Source organism: Lissotriton vulgaris, unplaced genomic scaffold (assembly GCF_964263255.1).
Source record: "Lissotriton vulgaris unplaced genomic scaffold, aLisVul1.2 SCAFFOLD_3087, whole genome shotgun sequence".
Classification (NCBI taxonomy): domain Eukaryota; kingdom Metazoa; phylum Chordata; class Amphibia; order Caudata; family Salamandridae; genus Lissotriton; species Lissotriton vulgaris.
In genome coordinates, this window is record NW_028254655.1 from 29,436 (window position 1) to 46,315 (window position 16,880).

General features: G+C 44.1%; 1 protein-coding gene across 1 annotated transcript in view; it reads right to left on the reverse strand.

Moving 5' to 3' along the window:
- Positions 1-1,394: 1,394 nt before the first annotated feature.
- LOC147659472 (uncharacterized) overlaps positions 1,395-16,880 on the reverse strand; it is a 242,475-nt gene continuing 226,989 nt past the window's right edge. Inside the window, exons 5-6 of the mRNA XM_086951730.1 lie at positions 15,433-15,558; positions 1,395-1,568 (exon numbers count right to left, since the gene is read on the reverse strand). Coding sequence (XP_086807856.1) covers positions 1,395-1,568; positions 15,433-15,558 — 300 coding nt within the window. The remainder of the gene's footprint in view (positions 1,569-15,432; positions 15,559-16,880) is intronic.

The window sequence follows — 16,880 nt, forward strand, 5'->3', positions numbered from 1 at the left end:
TCAACGCCCCTGCATTGCACCTCCTAGTATTAGCAAAATCGATGGGTTTATTGGTGGAGTCAACTATCATGCCTAACATTTCTGAACTAAGCGAATCACAATTACTCTGTACATGCATTACACTCAGTCAATCAACTGCATTCAGGCTTGAAGTAGAAACTGGGTGACTAGCCTGTGAAGAAAAGTTAGCAGGTTGCGGTTGGGAGGTTCTCAGGAATCTATTAGTTCCCAGTGCATTATTTCTCAAAAGGTGACATGTTCGAAGTTCAAAATTAATGAGATTCTCAGCTAACTGGCTGTCACATAAAATAACCCTGATGCAATCAAAGGTTTGAGTGTCTGAGGGACACCGTCTAGCACTCAAAATATCTGATCTAATTACAGAGAGGAACTTGCGCGTTACCCTTAGCCAGAATATTACTCTGCTAATGAACCCATCAGTATCTTCGTAGGTTGCGATCTTGAGTTTGGGCACTTGCGTCATATAGATTAGATTGTTGCAGTCTTGATTTGAGGTTCTACGGGTATAATCAATTGAAGTTATTAATGAATAGCCTTGTTAGAAATGAGGAATAGGTTCATGTGAATCACTCCGGTGAAGAGGAAAGTTTACAATAGCACCAGCCATAGCTATCTTATGCAAGTCATCATCAGTTACTCTTGTACTCATAATATTGAGAGCTGTTTGATTAAGATGCTTTATGGGTCGCACTGGGCGATTTGCAGAGGATATACTGGAGAGTTGAGGGGTTTCTGAGGACTTTATAGCACTTGAGGCAGCAGCAAGACTTTGTATCTGATCCAATCTATTTAGATCTACTGGCGCTTTCAAATAGGTTTGGTTCACTTTGGGGTTTGTAGTAGTTTGAACTGGGTCTTTGTTACAGCAGCACAACAAACTTTTTTGTTGTAGCAGAGAGACTTGATCCCCCAGGGCAACAATCATGTTGCTAAGTAGGTTCAATTTCGGTGAGAAGGTTGATAGGGATACACGCACAGTAGATATAATTGAGCCTGGTTGGCATCTATTCCCCGTGTGATCAACATAGCTGTATTCAGGCTGCGACTGTAGTAAATTTGGCCCTGAAACTTGACGAGCTGCAAACCGATTATGACAGGGAATACTCGGGGGAAAAAATGACTTCAGGAAATGGAGGGCAAAGGGTTATGGAAAGTGGTATAGCTGGTTCCTGTTCCACAGCCTTAAGCTTAGATTTAGATGATGAAGAGATTGTACTCACAGCGGATTCTATTACCGCACACTGATAGTCTAAGGCTGCAGGGCTTATTAGGTGTCTAGGGACTGCTTTCTGCAGCTTTTTAGCTTTATCCTTTTTGAACATATCCGGGACCCTTGCGGTATCACCTTTCCCTTTATCATAGACTACTGGGCTTCATAAAGACTCGACTTCTTCAATTAATAAGTCAATTTCAGCCAATGTATCAGTCTTAGGGCACACATCCAACATATGTTTTTTGTGGCCTGGTTTCCGAGGTTTCTTAGCACTGGTTTCAGCTCTAATTGAATCACCAGCTTTCCTTTTACCCATAATAGGGGTTAGCTCAGTCTGCAGCAGAAGGAAAAAGTGTTACTTACTCATCTCAGTATGAGAGGGTCCTTGGCGACCGAAGATTCCACCAGGTCCTTTCTTCCATGATAGTACGCTCCCAACCACAGTCACTAGCCACACGCTGCAATATGATCTTGGCTTATTCTGCGCCCCAGCAGCTGGTATGTATAGATACCAGATGCCAGATGTTAGAGGCAGCCCTGCCAAGTGTCACGCATCAGGCGTGACACTAACGCATTTCAGTGTGGTGGTCCGCACCACCACACTGAAATGCATTATCACGCATTATAGCGCCTCTTCAACTGCCACGTGGAGTGCTGCTAAAATGTGCATGATCGACTAAGCAAGCTGTGAGCATGGTGGCACTTCTCCCAGCATGCAGAGGCTAAGAGGTGCTCGCAGCTCTGCGAGTACTGCAGTGCTACATTCATAGTTGCCAAGGTTTTAGATTGCTATGTGTGACACATTCTTAAAATCGCTGTAATCATGAGTGACATTTCAACCACTGTGAGTGACACTTTTTCGCGAGCAAAATCAAGCAATGAAGACAAAGGAAACATATAAATATCAGAAATGACACCCATTTGAGCAGCAGGAAACTCTAAGAAATTCTTAAACCTGCTGCATATCACCAGAAATCCAAGAGAACTAACCTAGTACTCTTGTAAATGAATGGTAGTTTTGGGAATATGCGTTGCATCATTGGTACAATCAAGTACTTTTAACACGGATATTTAACCCCTCCTCAGTGTGACTTTATTGTGGTAGCCTTAATTTATTAATACCTTGTTTCTAGTAAAGTCACAACACTACACTGATGCAACTAGGTGGGGAAAAATAATGCAGCTGCCGATGACCTTCAGAAGTGTCTCTGTGTCTGTTACACTCACTGGCTCAGCCGGCTGCATGCACTCGGCTGCTGTACAGTAGCCAAGTCAGTCTGTCTGTCCCCAGTCACGACGCTGGAGGGGAGGAGCTCTCAATGCAGAACGGGTCACAGTGGTACTGCTCGGCGGGTCGTGGGCCTGCCCTAAACACCACCTGCTCAGCCTCTCCAGGACTCGGAGCATGTTTTGGAGGAGAGCTCTAGGGTTGTCAGGCGATAACAACAATAACTGGGGGGCCAGACTCGGGCACAGGCTGAGGGTGGCAGACATCCTGCTATAATGCACTTTCGTCAAGGCCCAGAGTGCCTTTCAAGTTTAACAGCAAATGATGTCTGTTTAGTAGTGTGTACAACTAAAGTTTGTATTATATTCATTAATGCATTTAAACATAAATGTTTTAAAGTTGTTACCACTTATTTATGGTGATTTGTACAACACTGTTAATCTCCATGAGCAGAATGGCTTATAAACATGTTTTTTTAATGAAGACATGCTCGCAAAACATCGCCATCTAGACACGTTTTTCAAAAAAGCACACTGACACATTAATTTCCATTGATGCACAGTGTCGATAAACCTCACTCTAAAGGACTTCGAAATACACACTTTTCCAAAACGCACGCCTCAAGCTAAGGAACTCATCAACATGCATTTACATAATACCTTTCGGCAGCGTCGCACCAACACAAATTACAGCGTGAACGGCGCTCTAGGTTGAATCTCACTGTCTTGTCTACTTTACCGTTGGGCACGGACTATGACGTCTGTTTAAGTTAGGCGCCACGTGTGTAGGCCGGGGGCGATGTGTATCTACAACACTTGCATTCAGTGTAGGGGGACCCCGCCCGACCACCTCCGGTCAGTGACGGGCAAGGATGGGCCTGGGCTTTGCCCTGGCGCGGCCTGCGTGCGTCCCGCGCAGCGGGGACTCTCCATTAGTTAAATGCCCCTCTGGGCACAAGGTAACATGACGGCAGTGCGTGAAGATGCGAGGGAGCCTGGGTGATGGAGTCCGCTAGCTAGCTCTTGCCCTGGTACATGAAAGCGCTGTATACATTCTGGATAAAGAGTGTTTTCCTAAATGTGCAGCTGTTGTGCAACCTGAGTTAAAGTGATACGTTACGCCGCGGCCCGCCAATAGCATGCGAGAGCTGGGCCCATGCCGCAGACATTTTGGGGGGTACAGTAGTCTTCTTATGACGTGGCTCAAAATCAAACTGTATTTAAACACTGCTGATGGAGGGTGTGGGGGGTATACTGGTGCCTGTGTGAGCAGTTTGACTTTTTTTCTTCTCATGGACGCCCTCTCTCTTGCCCCCTTCACCCTTCGTCTACCCCTCCCAAAGGGCACAACAGCCATTAGGTTAAAAGCGCTTTAGCCCCCTCTCCCTCCCTCAGCCTCCATGGGCTGGACTGCCAGGCTAGAGGTCAGTTTTATGAGAAGTATTCCTACGGCCCTCTTTAGTGCCTACAAGTTTGACGATGCTTCGTTTATTTTTCGCTTTCTGAACCTCCTGCGTCCCACTCTCGACCCAATGCAAGGGAGATAGATGAAAGGCAAAAAGAAACCCAGCACGGGTGCCCTGCACTCTCTGTGTACAACCAAAACCAGACATTTTAGCTCTCATTAGACTGTAAAAAGGAAATACAGTGATAACATTGAAACTAATGGACAACAAGTTTGCCCTTGAAAGTAAACAAATATGGCATTAAAACAGAAATATTAAGAGAAGATTCTTTTCTGTTGCTGTGAAGAGGTTTATAACACAAGGCATGGAAGTTAGCTATATTCAGTGCTAAAAATGGCAACATCTGCCACAGGAAATGTTTCATACAACTTAACTTATATTTGTTATATAAAAAAATCAACAACAAAAAAATATCAATGAAACTGAAGCTTATAACCGAGAGACCACAAAAACTAGTTATGATAGTTGAGCGAAAAAATGGATCATGAATTGGTATTTAATGCCATGGCCAAGGATTCAAATCCTTACTGAACCACTCTGCCTTTAATCCTTCGAAGGTTGACAAATTAGGTACCATTGACTAGCAAAAACCATTAACATCTGTCATTTGTCAGTCGTCCCAACAGAGGTACTCAGGGTAAATGTGCACTACTCAAATATACCTCACTAACAAGTTACTTACCTTCGGTAATGATACATCTGTAAAAGACATATATTAGTTATAGATTCCTTTCCTTAGAATTACCCCCAAGCGTCAGACTAGATCCGGAGAATTTTTCTACAGTAGTATCCCTGCTCGTCGGTAGGTGGTGTTTGTCGACTACGCATTCATCGTTGGTGTCGTGATCTCCAGAATGACGTTGCAGTATCTACTTAGACACAGCCCCTGCGCGCTGTCGTCAGTTATTTACACGACATTCCATGCCAGAAGCGCAGAGCCATGCAAGACACTGACCACTGGTGCACAAGACTAGGGCCCTGAAAATGGAGTCCCTTACTCTAGAAGTTAGTTCGCAGAATGAGGAGGATGGGTGGGGCAGTAAGGAATCTATAACTAATATAGGTGTCTTACAGATATATCGTTACCGAAGGTAAGTAACTTGTTCATCTGAAAGAGACTGTTATAGATTCCGTACCTTAGAATAGATACCCCAGCAATACCAACCCCAGAGGTGGATCTGCGAACTAAGTTCACACCAGAAAGTCCTGGATAACTGAACGGCCAAAGAAGCTGTCTCTCCGGACTGGACTATACAGGCAGTAATGTTTAGTGAACATGTGCAGTGAAGCCCATGTGGCTGCCTGGCAAATCTCACTGAGGGGGGACTCCAAGTCCCAAAGCAGTAGTGGCCTTTGCCCTGGTGGAATGGGCCATCAGTCTTACCGGAGGCTCCTTTTTCACCAAGGAACAGCACATTTTAATGCAAAGGATGACCCATCAAGAGTTGGTCCCCTTTTTCACAGCCCAACCTTTCATGGCGCCCACATAGCCAACAAGGAGTTGATCGTCCACCCGGAATTGTTTTGTGCGATCCAGATAAAAGGATAACGCATGTTTTGGATCCAGACGGTGGAGTCTCTCCTCCTCCTTGGAAAGATGCGGGAAGAAGGTGGGCAAAGTAATGGTCTGTCCTATGTGGAAAGAGGTACCTATTCTGGTAAGAAAAGAAGGTCTAGTTCACTAGTTCAGAGGACAACCTTGTCCGGATGGACAGCAAGGAAAAGAGGTATAAAAGACAGAGCTTGAAGCACAGTCACCGAGAGAGTAGATGTGATGGCAACTAGAAAGGCAGTCTTTAAAGTCAAGAGTCTGAGAGGACAATTATGTAGTGGCTCGAAAGGAGGACACATAAGATAAGTCAAGACAAGATTCAAGTCCCACTGGGGCATTATGAAAGGAATTGGAGTAAAAAGGTGAGTTATGTCCTTAAGAAATCTATTTACAATAGGGGACTTGAAAAGAGAAGGCTGATCAGGAAGGCGATGAATGGCCGAAATGACCAGAGACAAAGGAGGTGTGGGTCTATGACAGACATCAATGTGTGACAGGAGTCACAAAGCTTGAGGCCAGTATGTCAATAGGACATCCCTATGTGCACCAGGAGTCGAACGACTAGAAAAGAAAAGATGTCGACACATATAGAAAAAACGTTAGTCAAAATGTTACGAAGGGTACCGCTCTCTCCGGATCTGCGCTGGCTGGCGTGGAAAAAGAAAGAACTGACGTCAGCGCGCAGGGGAGGCATCTAAGTAGATACCACAACATCAATCCGGCATTCATGATCCCAACAATGAATGTGGAGTCGACCGACGCCACCTACCGACACGCAGGGGTAATGCTGGAGAAAAAGTCTACGGATCCAATCTGACGCCTGGGGGTAATTCGAAGGTAAGGAAACTATAACTAATAATCTCTTTCAGATATGTTAACATAGACATGTCAGGCATATTTTACTTGTGCACACTCACCCTGAGTCTATGTCTATGTTAACACGCAGCAATAAATCTCTCAACTACAGAAACGTTTCCTCCACAAATTGCCACTATTGCAAAAGTGCAATGTCTCTCTGCACAACATTTCCTCAGTGAATTACCTTCGTTTCCAGTGGGTGGACACTATGCAACTATACATGTGATTTTTTTTAAGCAAAAGTTGATATTTAACTGCACCCACAATGATGTCTACTCTCACCCTCTCCACTACACCCTATGCTTATGCGCAGGAGCACTAGCCACACCTTGCTTTCATCATATGGTTCCTAAACTCACACACATCACTCAAGATGTCCACTAGAGTCCAAACTTCAAAAAACATTTCACACTAAAACAACCTAAAACTTTGGTGCAAAAGCAAGCATCAGTGAGAGCTTGCTAAATGGCCAGCACCTCGTATTTGAATAGGAAAGGATTGCTTGATTTCTGGGTCCTCAGAGAGGAATGACCATCCTCCACTGCAAAGTTTGGTTATCTGAGAACCAAAAGACGATGATCCAAGATTACATTTTACTGTAGCAGATTTTATGAGTACGGCAGATGGTCTTAAACCTGTTTATTTGGTATCAGTGAATCCTACACCTTCAAGCCATTACATTATCATTTTTCATTTACGGTCCAGAATAAAAGTAGCCAACCTCACTCTAAAGCATGAGCATTACTGTAGCGCAAGAATCACTTGGAAGGAATGGTAACATTTTCCTATGTGCTTTCAGTAACCCAAAGCAGAGTATTAGCAACAGAGGAAACATGCATGGTGAAGGACAGATTTTCATGAAGAATCATAGTAATTGATATGATCTTTGCCACAGGGACTGGTGGGTCAACCATGGAAGAATACAGTAAACGTTTGCTCTGGCAAAGTTTCTCTACTGAGAAGTAAGATCTCTGGCTTGTCTGTGTTCAGGTTTAGCAAACTATGGTCCATCCACAGCAGAACAGTGTCTGAACAATAATTCAAGTTGGGCCAAAGAGCTGGTGTTTTTTGGTTCAACTTTTTAAAGGTTTAAGCAAATCTGTCCATAGAACTCTATGGATGCGGTGATTTTACCACAAAGTACCTTTGATGCGTCAAAATCCAAGTCCGAAAACAGCTGCAAAGGCGGGAAGCATCAGAAAACATTAATTATTGAGTCCCAGGGGAATGGAGGCATTAGTTCTGCCCACGCAGGAGAAGTGTTGTGTCAATTCCCTACTGTGAGGAGAAGCGATGCGTCTATTTCCAGAGGCGGTTCCTTGCTGCAGGGTAATGTGGTGAAAGTTTAGCACACAGGTGCAATGCGTGGAAATCCAGACGCCCTGGGGAAGAAGTGGCGGCCAAGCAGACGCTGCGTCAATTCTTCCAGCCGTGGACCAGTGATGTTGATTTCTTCAGCTGCGCAGCAGGGCCTGCGTCAGAGTTGGCGCGGGGGTCTCGGATGTCGGAGACACCGTGCTCTGGACTCCGGCAGCGGTGGTTATTCTGGTTGCGAACAGGCGCTGCATCGATTTTTCAGCTGCGCCATGGCGATTTGTTGGTTTTTTATCCGCACATCGTTGGTTTTTTATTCGCACATCAAGCTTGCAGCAGAAATATCTGCGCTGGAAGGGTGATGTGTGGATTTTGGGCTTTGAAGCAGCCGAACCACCTTCAAGAACCCAGAACTCGACTTGGCAACACTTGGCATGTCAGGACCCGCAGCAGAGGGGTGCAGGTGGGGCTGCGGATGAATTCTTTGATGGCCCTGAAACTTCTTAACAGGAGGCAAGCGCACACAAGCCCTTGGTGAATCTTCTGAAGCAGGATAGAAAAGCAAAGTCCAGTCAAAGGGGCAGTACTCCTTCTGACAGGTCTCCAGCTCTTCCTCTTGGCAGAGTCACCTCTTGATCCAGAAGTGTCCAAAAAATTGGGGTTATAGGTCCAATACTATACATCTTTTGGCCTTTGAAGTAGGCACACTTTATTGGAAAGTCTTTGTTGTTCACAAGATCCTATCTTGCCCTGCCTTGGCTCCAGACGCACTCCAGGGGATTGGAGACAGCATTGTGAGAGGACAGCCACAGGCCTATTCAAGTGTCAGTGACGACTCCTCCCACCACTCTAGTACAGGAAGGCCCATCAGCTTGGTGATAGGCCATAAGGATATGCAGGGCTCACCTAAGTTCTCTTTGTGTGACTCTCTAGAGAGAATGCACAAACAGCCCCTCTCAGTATATACCAGACGTTGATTTCACAGGCAGACCAAGACACAGAATGGTAAAAAAAGAAACTACCCACTTTCTAAAAGTGGAATTTTCAAACACACAATTTAAAAACCAACTTTACTAAAATGTGTATTTTTAAATTTTGAGTTCAGAAAGCCCAAACTCCAAATCTCTATTGCTTCCCAATTAAATTTACACTTGTAAGATGTTACAAGGCAGCTCCAATGATAACCTGTGGGAAAGTAAGTCATTGCAATAGTAAAAAACAAAATTAGCAGTATTTCACAATCAGGAATGTAAAACATGCCAGCACATGTCCCACCTTTCACATGCACTGCACCCTGCCCATGGGGCTAACTTGTGCCTACCTTAGGGGTGCCTTACATGTAGTAAAAGGGAAGGTTTGGGTCTGGCAAGTGGGTGCACTTGCCATGGCTACATGACAGTTTACAACTGCACTGGCAGACCCTGCAGTGGCGTGCCTGAGACATGGTTACAAGGCTGCTTGTGTAAGTGGGGGAAACAGCCTTTAATCTGAAGTATTTACTTCAAATTAAATATTCCTCACATTTTTTACATTGTAAAGACTGTTGGCACTCAAGTCTTTACAATGCAAGACAAAACCATGAATTTGAGAGTAACCAAACAAGAGAGCTTGGGGGGGTCTCCCCCCCAAAAATACAAAATGTTTAAATAATACCAAACTAGTAAACGACAAATGCAATAAAAAATGTATTAACAATTAATGTATAATTTTTTAACAGAAGATGGCAGTGTTAGACTTTGACAGGATTTCTCAGAAACAGTAAGCATGCTAAAAGTATGTGTGGCAGTAAAATGCGTGGTGAAGGTGTTTCTAATGTGAGTGAATGTAAATGTGTGGTAGTGGTATGCGTTGTAAAATCATAGTTTACACAGGGGGCACTTGCCCTTCAGCACTGATCAGCAGTGGTAAAGTGTCCAGAATACAAAAACCAGCAAAACGAAGTATAGCATACAGTCAAAAATACAGGAGATAGAGGCAAAAAGGCAGGGAAAACCATGCCAAGGATGCCAGGTATAACAGCGCAGGGTACAGATTTTCTACTACTGCATGAACCTTTCACCTTGAAGAAAACTCCTATTGAAATACACTCAAAGTTCTCTAATGCAAATGACAATTACCGGGTTCCACTATAGTCCATAATTTAATCCTGTGTAAACCATGTGGATCTCAGGATTCTAAACCCATTTTTCACAGATATGTTCATTTGAATGACTTCTGCTTCATAGAGTCGCTGTCTTTATTGACCACAATAAAAACGAGTGCAATAAATATTAGAAACGTAACACTATTGCAGCCATTCTTGCTAACTTTTGGTCGCCATGAAATGGGAAGAGTGAAAAGAATATCTTTCCAAGGCGCCCATTGCCCCAAGACCCTCACGAGTGAGTAGCTCGCTTCACAAATCCCTGATTGATTGATTTAATATCTTAACTACATATTATAGCCCACTGCTGAGGGACAATAACAACATAGAGGATCGATAACAACAACTATAGCATGAGGCAGAAGGGTTGTATGGCTGATAGAACATTTCCTGCCACTAAGGGTATAATGTCCTAAATTAACAAGCATTGGCATAGCCAATAGGTTTCGCCTTTAGGAACTTGTAAGTGTTTAGCCATGCAGCACTTGATGTTGTTGCACCAAGGATATTGTGCTGGATAACTAGACACTTATAAGGTCCCAAAGGCGAGACCTATTGGCTATGCCAATGCTTGCTTAATTTTGGATTGAATAAGGAAGGCAGTAGTTGGGAACTGACACTAGTTTTACTGTGTTGCTCTGGAGGACTTTCTTGGGATTTTCAAAGCACAGTGCCTGTGATGCATTTGTGGTCGGTTGAGGGCAAATACAGAGTTATCTGCCACAGCCAGATCAATCATTTAGAAGTCACACCTGATCATAGTCATGTTGACATTGGAGTTGGCACGATAGTGCTGGAGTTACTTTCAGAAAACCCTTCCTAGATTATTTTGACACAAGGCATTAATTCCAATCAAAGTGGTTGAGTTACCTATATAATGTTCTAATGGAATATATCAAATCGATAGCAACCCTAAACAGACCAACCAAATAATTACTTTGCATTTGCTAAATCAGGCTCGCTCCTTATGCATGTTGGCATAAACAAATCTTTGAGAAAGGGCAACAAAAAACCAGCTGAAGACAAAAAGAATGAATAATTGCCTTATCTTTTTTGTGACCAAGATTTCCCTGTCATTTTTACCCTGGGAAATATGACCGGCAATGAAAACTTCTAAATGGTGGCATGTGTGTGAAATGTTGTGGACTGAATAAGGCGGTTATAGTATAATATTCATTCAGGCTCTGACTTTGGATATTGTCATTACACGCAGCACGCTCATCGCCAACGCACCTGCAGATGTTTTATGGCTTCCGTCACACATCCAGCCATGCAAAAGCCTGTCTAGTTATGGCTTTTGATGTCCAAAGGGAATTACTGCATCTATAAAACAGGTAGCATTTTCAGAACAATGGAGTTCGTTTTCTGTAGTGTCGTAAGACCAACTGCCCATGTATGCATAATCTACAGCTGAGTGGACGGTCTCTGGTCTGTGAGAGATGGCCCAGCTCGTGAAAATAGGCCAGAATGGGCACGCTGCTATCTGCCCCATATCTGGCATTGTGTCTGTGCTGAACACAGAAGTTTGAGGGTGTAAATCTCTCTCCTTTAGTAGAGACGAAATTGCAGCGAGAAAAGTGCGTACGAATGCTGCAGCGCTTAAATCGGTTTTGACGAATCAGCGAATGCATCCGAACATCTCTGTTCACATCCCACACTAACAAATGAAGGCCCTCCGAGAACCAAAGTGAAATTGATAACTCCTGCTGCGTCTCATATCCAAGATTCTGAATATTGAGGGAGGTGCAAGGTCCCTGGAAGCCCGACCTCGCTTCCCTTTGCTTAGCCCTCACCGCCACTGCCTCTCTCACACCCAAGTGTTTCCAGAGAGCCGTCGAGTGGAGCAGCAAAAAAAACAAGCGCGGCAGGCTGCAGTGGGAGGCTTGCGCGTGCCTCGCCTGGCAGCAGGGGGGAGGAGGGGATCTGCGCGATTCCCTTGTGAGAGCGATAGTTGCTACCATTTGGCGGCGATAACGATAGCTAAAGGTTTTTTGCCTAGGCAGCGCATGTGCGCTGCATAGGCGAGAGCTAAAAAGGGAAAAAATAAGGATAAACATTGGAATGTTAGAGAAGAAGGCTTATACCAGCAACAATATGCCCGGAATCAGTGCTTTAAATGGGCAGGTACTGTTCGTTAAGGAGCAGCTGCATTTTTTTAATTTGAAAGAGAGAGTAGCTGCAATTCATTTAATGGGAGAGTACTGGCTCTTCTCAGGATCAAACTGTTACTTTAAAAAGTGAGTACCTGCACTTCTATTTTCCATGTAAAGAAGCACTACCCAGAGGTACTCTACTGTCTTCATTGGAGATCTCAACATTCGAATGTTAAAATTCAACTTTTGAAGAAAAAGAGTTGTCCTCGGAGAGGAAGAAATACATCTTTTTCATTTGCTTTGAAACAGGGGATTCCAAATTATATAATCATATTTATAAGAAACCCAGGCAAGAGGGTCAAGAAGAAATTTTTTCCTCAAGCACTGAAGGATTTAGGCGGTTACATTTTGACAATGGTCTGAGTGGCCACTAACCCTCAAATTATTCCACTGGAAACAAGTAACAGAGGAATATGTTTCTGCTCTTAAGGAACTGGATTTGAATTGCAGGTCGGGGTCCCCTTATGATGAATTAATCAGGGACCACATTTTTATGCACATGAACAACTTAAACATTCATGTTGGGTTGTGGGTAGATGGGGAATCTAAATTAAAATAAAGAAATTGCTTTTGCTAAAAAGGAGACTGTACAGACAGATGTGCATAGGCACACAATCAGTAATGTTCTGATTCTGGCCTAATGGGGCATTTTTACAATGTATGCTGTAAAAAAAGGGCAGCCAGGTAAAATATGGTGGCGACGATAATCGGGGTAATTAAAGTGACACCAAAAACAGTAAGGATGATTGTTGTGTCTGGAGGTTTTGGGTCTAGATGGTGTGACGAAGAAATAATGTGCAGGGTGTCTTTAGGAGGAATTAATATGAAAATAATCATTGACTCTGGTACTCCCTCATATTATATCAAGGGGCATCTCCTTGACCAGGTCTGGACTGTCAACATTACCATGTCCCCTGTAGCAGTCTTACAGTGTACATGGTCAGACCACCATATAATCAAATTCACTATTCATGACAATTTTTCGACCAAAACCACCAGCTCAGGAGGGGGCACATGCAGAAATTGGAATAAGATTGAGAAATTCTTATTTCTAGACTCACTTGCTAACTCGACTCCTCCCACTAACTCTTCTATTAATTTGGCTGATGCACAGTTAACTAGCCGGTTACTGGCTGCCAGCGATAAGTTTGCGCCTCCGAGGAAGACCTACGCCACCCATCGCCGTGACGCTCAGAAATGGTTCTCCACTGCGCTGAAAAATCAAAAACTAGACCTACGGCAACTGGAAAGAAAGTGGAGACGTAACTATCTACCTGAAGACAAATGGCCTTACTTGAATACCTTGAAAACATATAAAAAATCCATCCTGACTGCCAAAGGGACATACTTTTCTTCTAAAATCCTGTCTGCAACTAACTGCTCAAAGGAGATCTTCTCCATTGTGAATGAGTTGTCTAACCCTGACAGAATCTCAATCAAGCCTACCCCTTCCCAAACTTTTTGCAACTCTTTAAATCTCTTCTTCATTGATAAAATGAAAAAAAATTAAGTCCAGCATTCCGGCTTGTGAAAATCTGGATTTGAGCTCTCGTTCCACCAGAAATCATAATTCTCCTTGATCTATCTGCAGCATTCGACACGGTGTCCCATGCCATCTTATTACATCGCCTGGTTGAGGCAGGCATAGGGGGCACCGTGTTGAAATGGTTTAAAAATTTTCTACTACACAGAAAACAGATAATCAGATTGGGGCAGTTCCACTCAGAGGAGAAGGAGATCAGCTCGGGGGTGCCTCAGGGCTCCAGCCTGAGCCCTACCTTGTTCAATCTGTACATGGCACCCCTGATCAATCTAATTGCCTCCCATAATGTAGTTGCATACGCAGACGATACCCAACTGGTCCTGGTTCTAGATGAGGACACAGATAGGGCCGAACAGGTATTGAAAGACTGCCTGACCGCGACTTTTAAATGGATGCATAATAACCATCTGAAATGCAACTCCACCAAAACAGAGATCCTGCCTTTCGGAAAAAACAATATCTTTTCCCCAAACACCTGTTAGCCTTCAGATGCGGAAGCCCCCCCCTAACACCATCAGTGCAACACGAAACCTAGGAATAAAATTTGACGATATGCTATCCTTTAAACAGCAATCTAAAGAAGTGGCTGGCGTCTGTTTTAATATAATCAAAGGCCTTCGCAAATTTTTTGTTTGTTTGTTTGTTTTTTGTTTGTTTGCCCGTCGCACAGTAGCAATTGCTCTCATAACATCAAGAATTGACTACTGTAACAGTCTGTATGCAGGGGTGGCAAAATCTACCCTGCACAAATTACAGATGGTTCAAAATGCGGCGGCTCGGCTGGTTTTGAGATGGCCTAGAAATTCATCTGCATCAGCTGCCCTGGACATGTTGCTCTGGCTCCCCATCCAGAAACGTATACTATTCAAGATCCTCCTGATTACTTTCAGAGGCTTTCATAAGCGCGGCCCAAAATATCTGTCCAATAAATTTCTCAGATACCATCCGAATAGAGAACTCAGGTCAGCTACGGCCAATTTAATGTCCATCCCCAAGTTCAGACTGGCCACCAAAGGTGGAAAATCATTGGCAGTCCTAGGCGCTAAAGCCTGGAATATTCTTCCGGCTCACCTCAGAGCATCTCCATCAGAAAAAACCTTTAAAAAACTACTAAAAACCTGGATCTATGGACTATCCGAATCAAAATGCAAAACCCTTGTCTAAATGACACCTAAAGCTCAGTTAAAACCTCCAAACATTCTATTTTGTAATGAAGTCAATAGCGCCAAGATGCTCCTTGGAGTGTGCGTGCGCTATACAAAAACCCCCAAACATCAAACATCAAATCAAAGCACCTTCACGGTACTCCCTATAATCTGTGAACATACCCTTGTGGGTCTCCTTTGTAAAGTCAAATCTGGCTCCCCCACTGACTGCTGCCCTCCTAGCATTTTGAAGGAAATTTTTCCTGCCCTCCCCAGTCCTGCCCTCAATCTTTTAAATGAGTCGCTGTCCCAGGGTATCTTCCCTGCTACTTTTGAAGAAGGTGGGTGCGGATCCACTAATCTTAACCAACTATCAACCAATTTCCCTTCTTCCTTACCTAGCCAAGCTTTTGGAAGCCTATTTTACGAGATGTTCCACTAATTTCTTGGAAGAATCCGAATTTCTTGACTCCCACCAAGCAGGATTCCGCCCGTCTCATTCTACCGAGGCGGTGATCCTTACAGTGTTGGACACTCTCCGTAGTTAGGTCGAGGGTGGTTCCTCGTAGGCTCTCGTCCTGCTAGATCTTTCCGCTGCTTTTGATACGGTCGACCATAATCTTTTGGTTGACCGTGTGAGGGACGCAGGAATCTCAGGACTTGCTCTGGGCTGGATTAGCTCCTTTCTGGAAAATCAATCCCAAGCGGTCTGTAATGCCCAGTTTACTGCCCCCAGAATGAGAATTTTGTGCGGAGTCCCTCAGGGCTCTTCACTTTCCCTGTTGTTTAATCTTTACCTTCTCCCTCTTGTCCGAGCCCTGAAAGAGTGCCAAGTCTGCACATTTATCTATGCTGACGATTTCCAACTTGTCTTTTCCATCAGCAACTCTTCTGAGTCGATCCATGCCTTTCAGTCTACCATGCTGTTCATCAGTCAGTGGATGAACAGTAAACCATCTAAAACTCAATCCGGACCAGACGGAGTTGGTTTTAACTGGTGGTATCTATAAAAATCCCTGGGGCTCTCATTTTTGGCCCAGGGAGCTGGGGCAGGCTCCCTCTCCATCTAGCTCAGCTATAAGCCTTGGTATAATAATCAGTCAGAACCTCACTATGAAGCCTCAGATTGGGTCAGTGATCTCCACCTGCATTTTCCAAATTAGGCAAATAAAAAAAGATCTGCAGATTCCTTACCCATGAAGCTCAGATTCAGGTGATTATCGCCATGGTCATGTCCCATGTCGACTATGCTAATTCGCTATACTTTTGTATCCCCCTTTACTTATCAAAACGTCTGCAGATGGTACAAAATCAGGCTGCACATCTGATTGTTCATCAACCTAGGCACCATCATGTCACTCCTCTCCTAAAGAAACTACATTGGCTTCCGAGGTTCAGCGCTGCGCCTTCAAGGTTGGGTGTCTTATCTTTAAGTCACTCAATGGAAAAAGCCCTAAATTTGTGAACAACTTGATTAACAAGTACCCTCCCACACGCAATCTTCGTTTGGCCCACAAGCAACTCTTGTCCTTCCCTCTTTTAAATTAAAGTGCACCGGTGGTGCCAGGTTTGCTATCTTGGCCCCCATGTTCTGGAACTCCTTCCCCTCTGAAATCTGCTTCTGCACCAAGCTCCTTGGCTTCAGAAGCCTTCTTAAAACCCGGCTATTTTGACAGGCTTTCTGAATAACTCTTTTGGACTTGTGTATCAATCAAAGTAGCGCCAAGAAACCACCCCGGTGTACGTGCGCTATATACATTTATTTTAACATAACATTTAACATAACACCATAGTAAATAAGTCTGTTTGATAAAGTAAGTTTGTTAATGGTTGGGTAAGATTTCTACGTCATCATTACACATTGTAAATTAATGTGCGCTATTGGGTGATAAACGTGGGAGCAGGGGGCCCTGATGGGCAGTTACCAAAGGTTGACATTTGTCAAGTTAACTAGAGCGGAAGGGCACTGTTAGTTATCATATATTCTGGTGATCTGTGGAGATAAGACTCTGATTTGACCTACCCAGCTGTTTGGCAATTTTAGGAAGTCGGCTCCTTATATGGTATACCAAAAAGAGGTCTGCCTTCCAAACAGTCCAGGTATTCCTCTATGAGTGGACAGGGACTTGCAACGAGTTACAGGACTCTTCCCCGGTCTTCAGGCTAGTATGAGGCAATGTCCGAGGCAACACCAACAGGTCCCCTCTGGAGGCACTGCGGCGTCCAGGTGCAGAGGTATATTTTT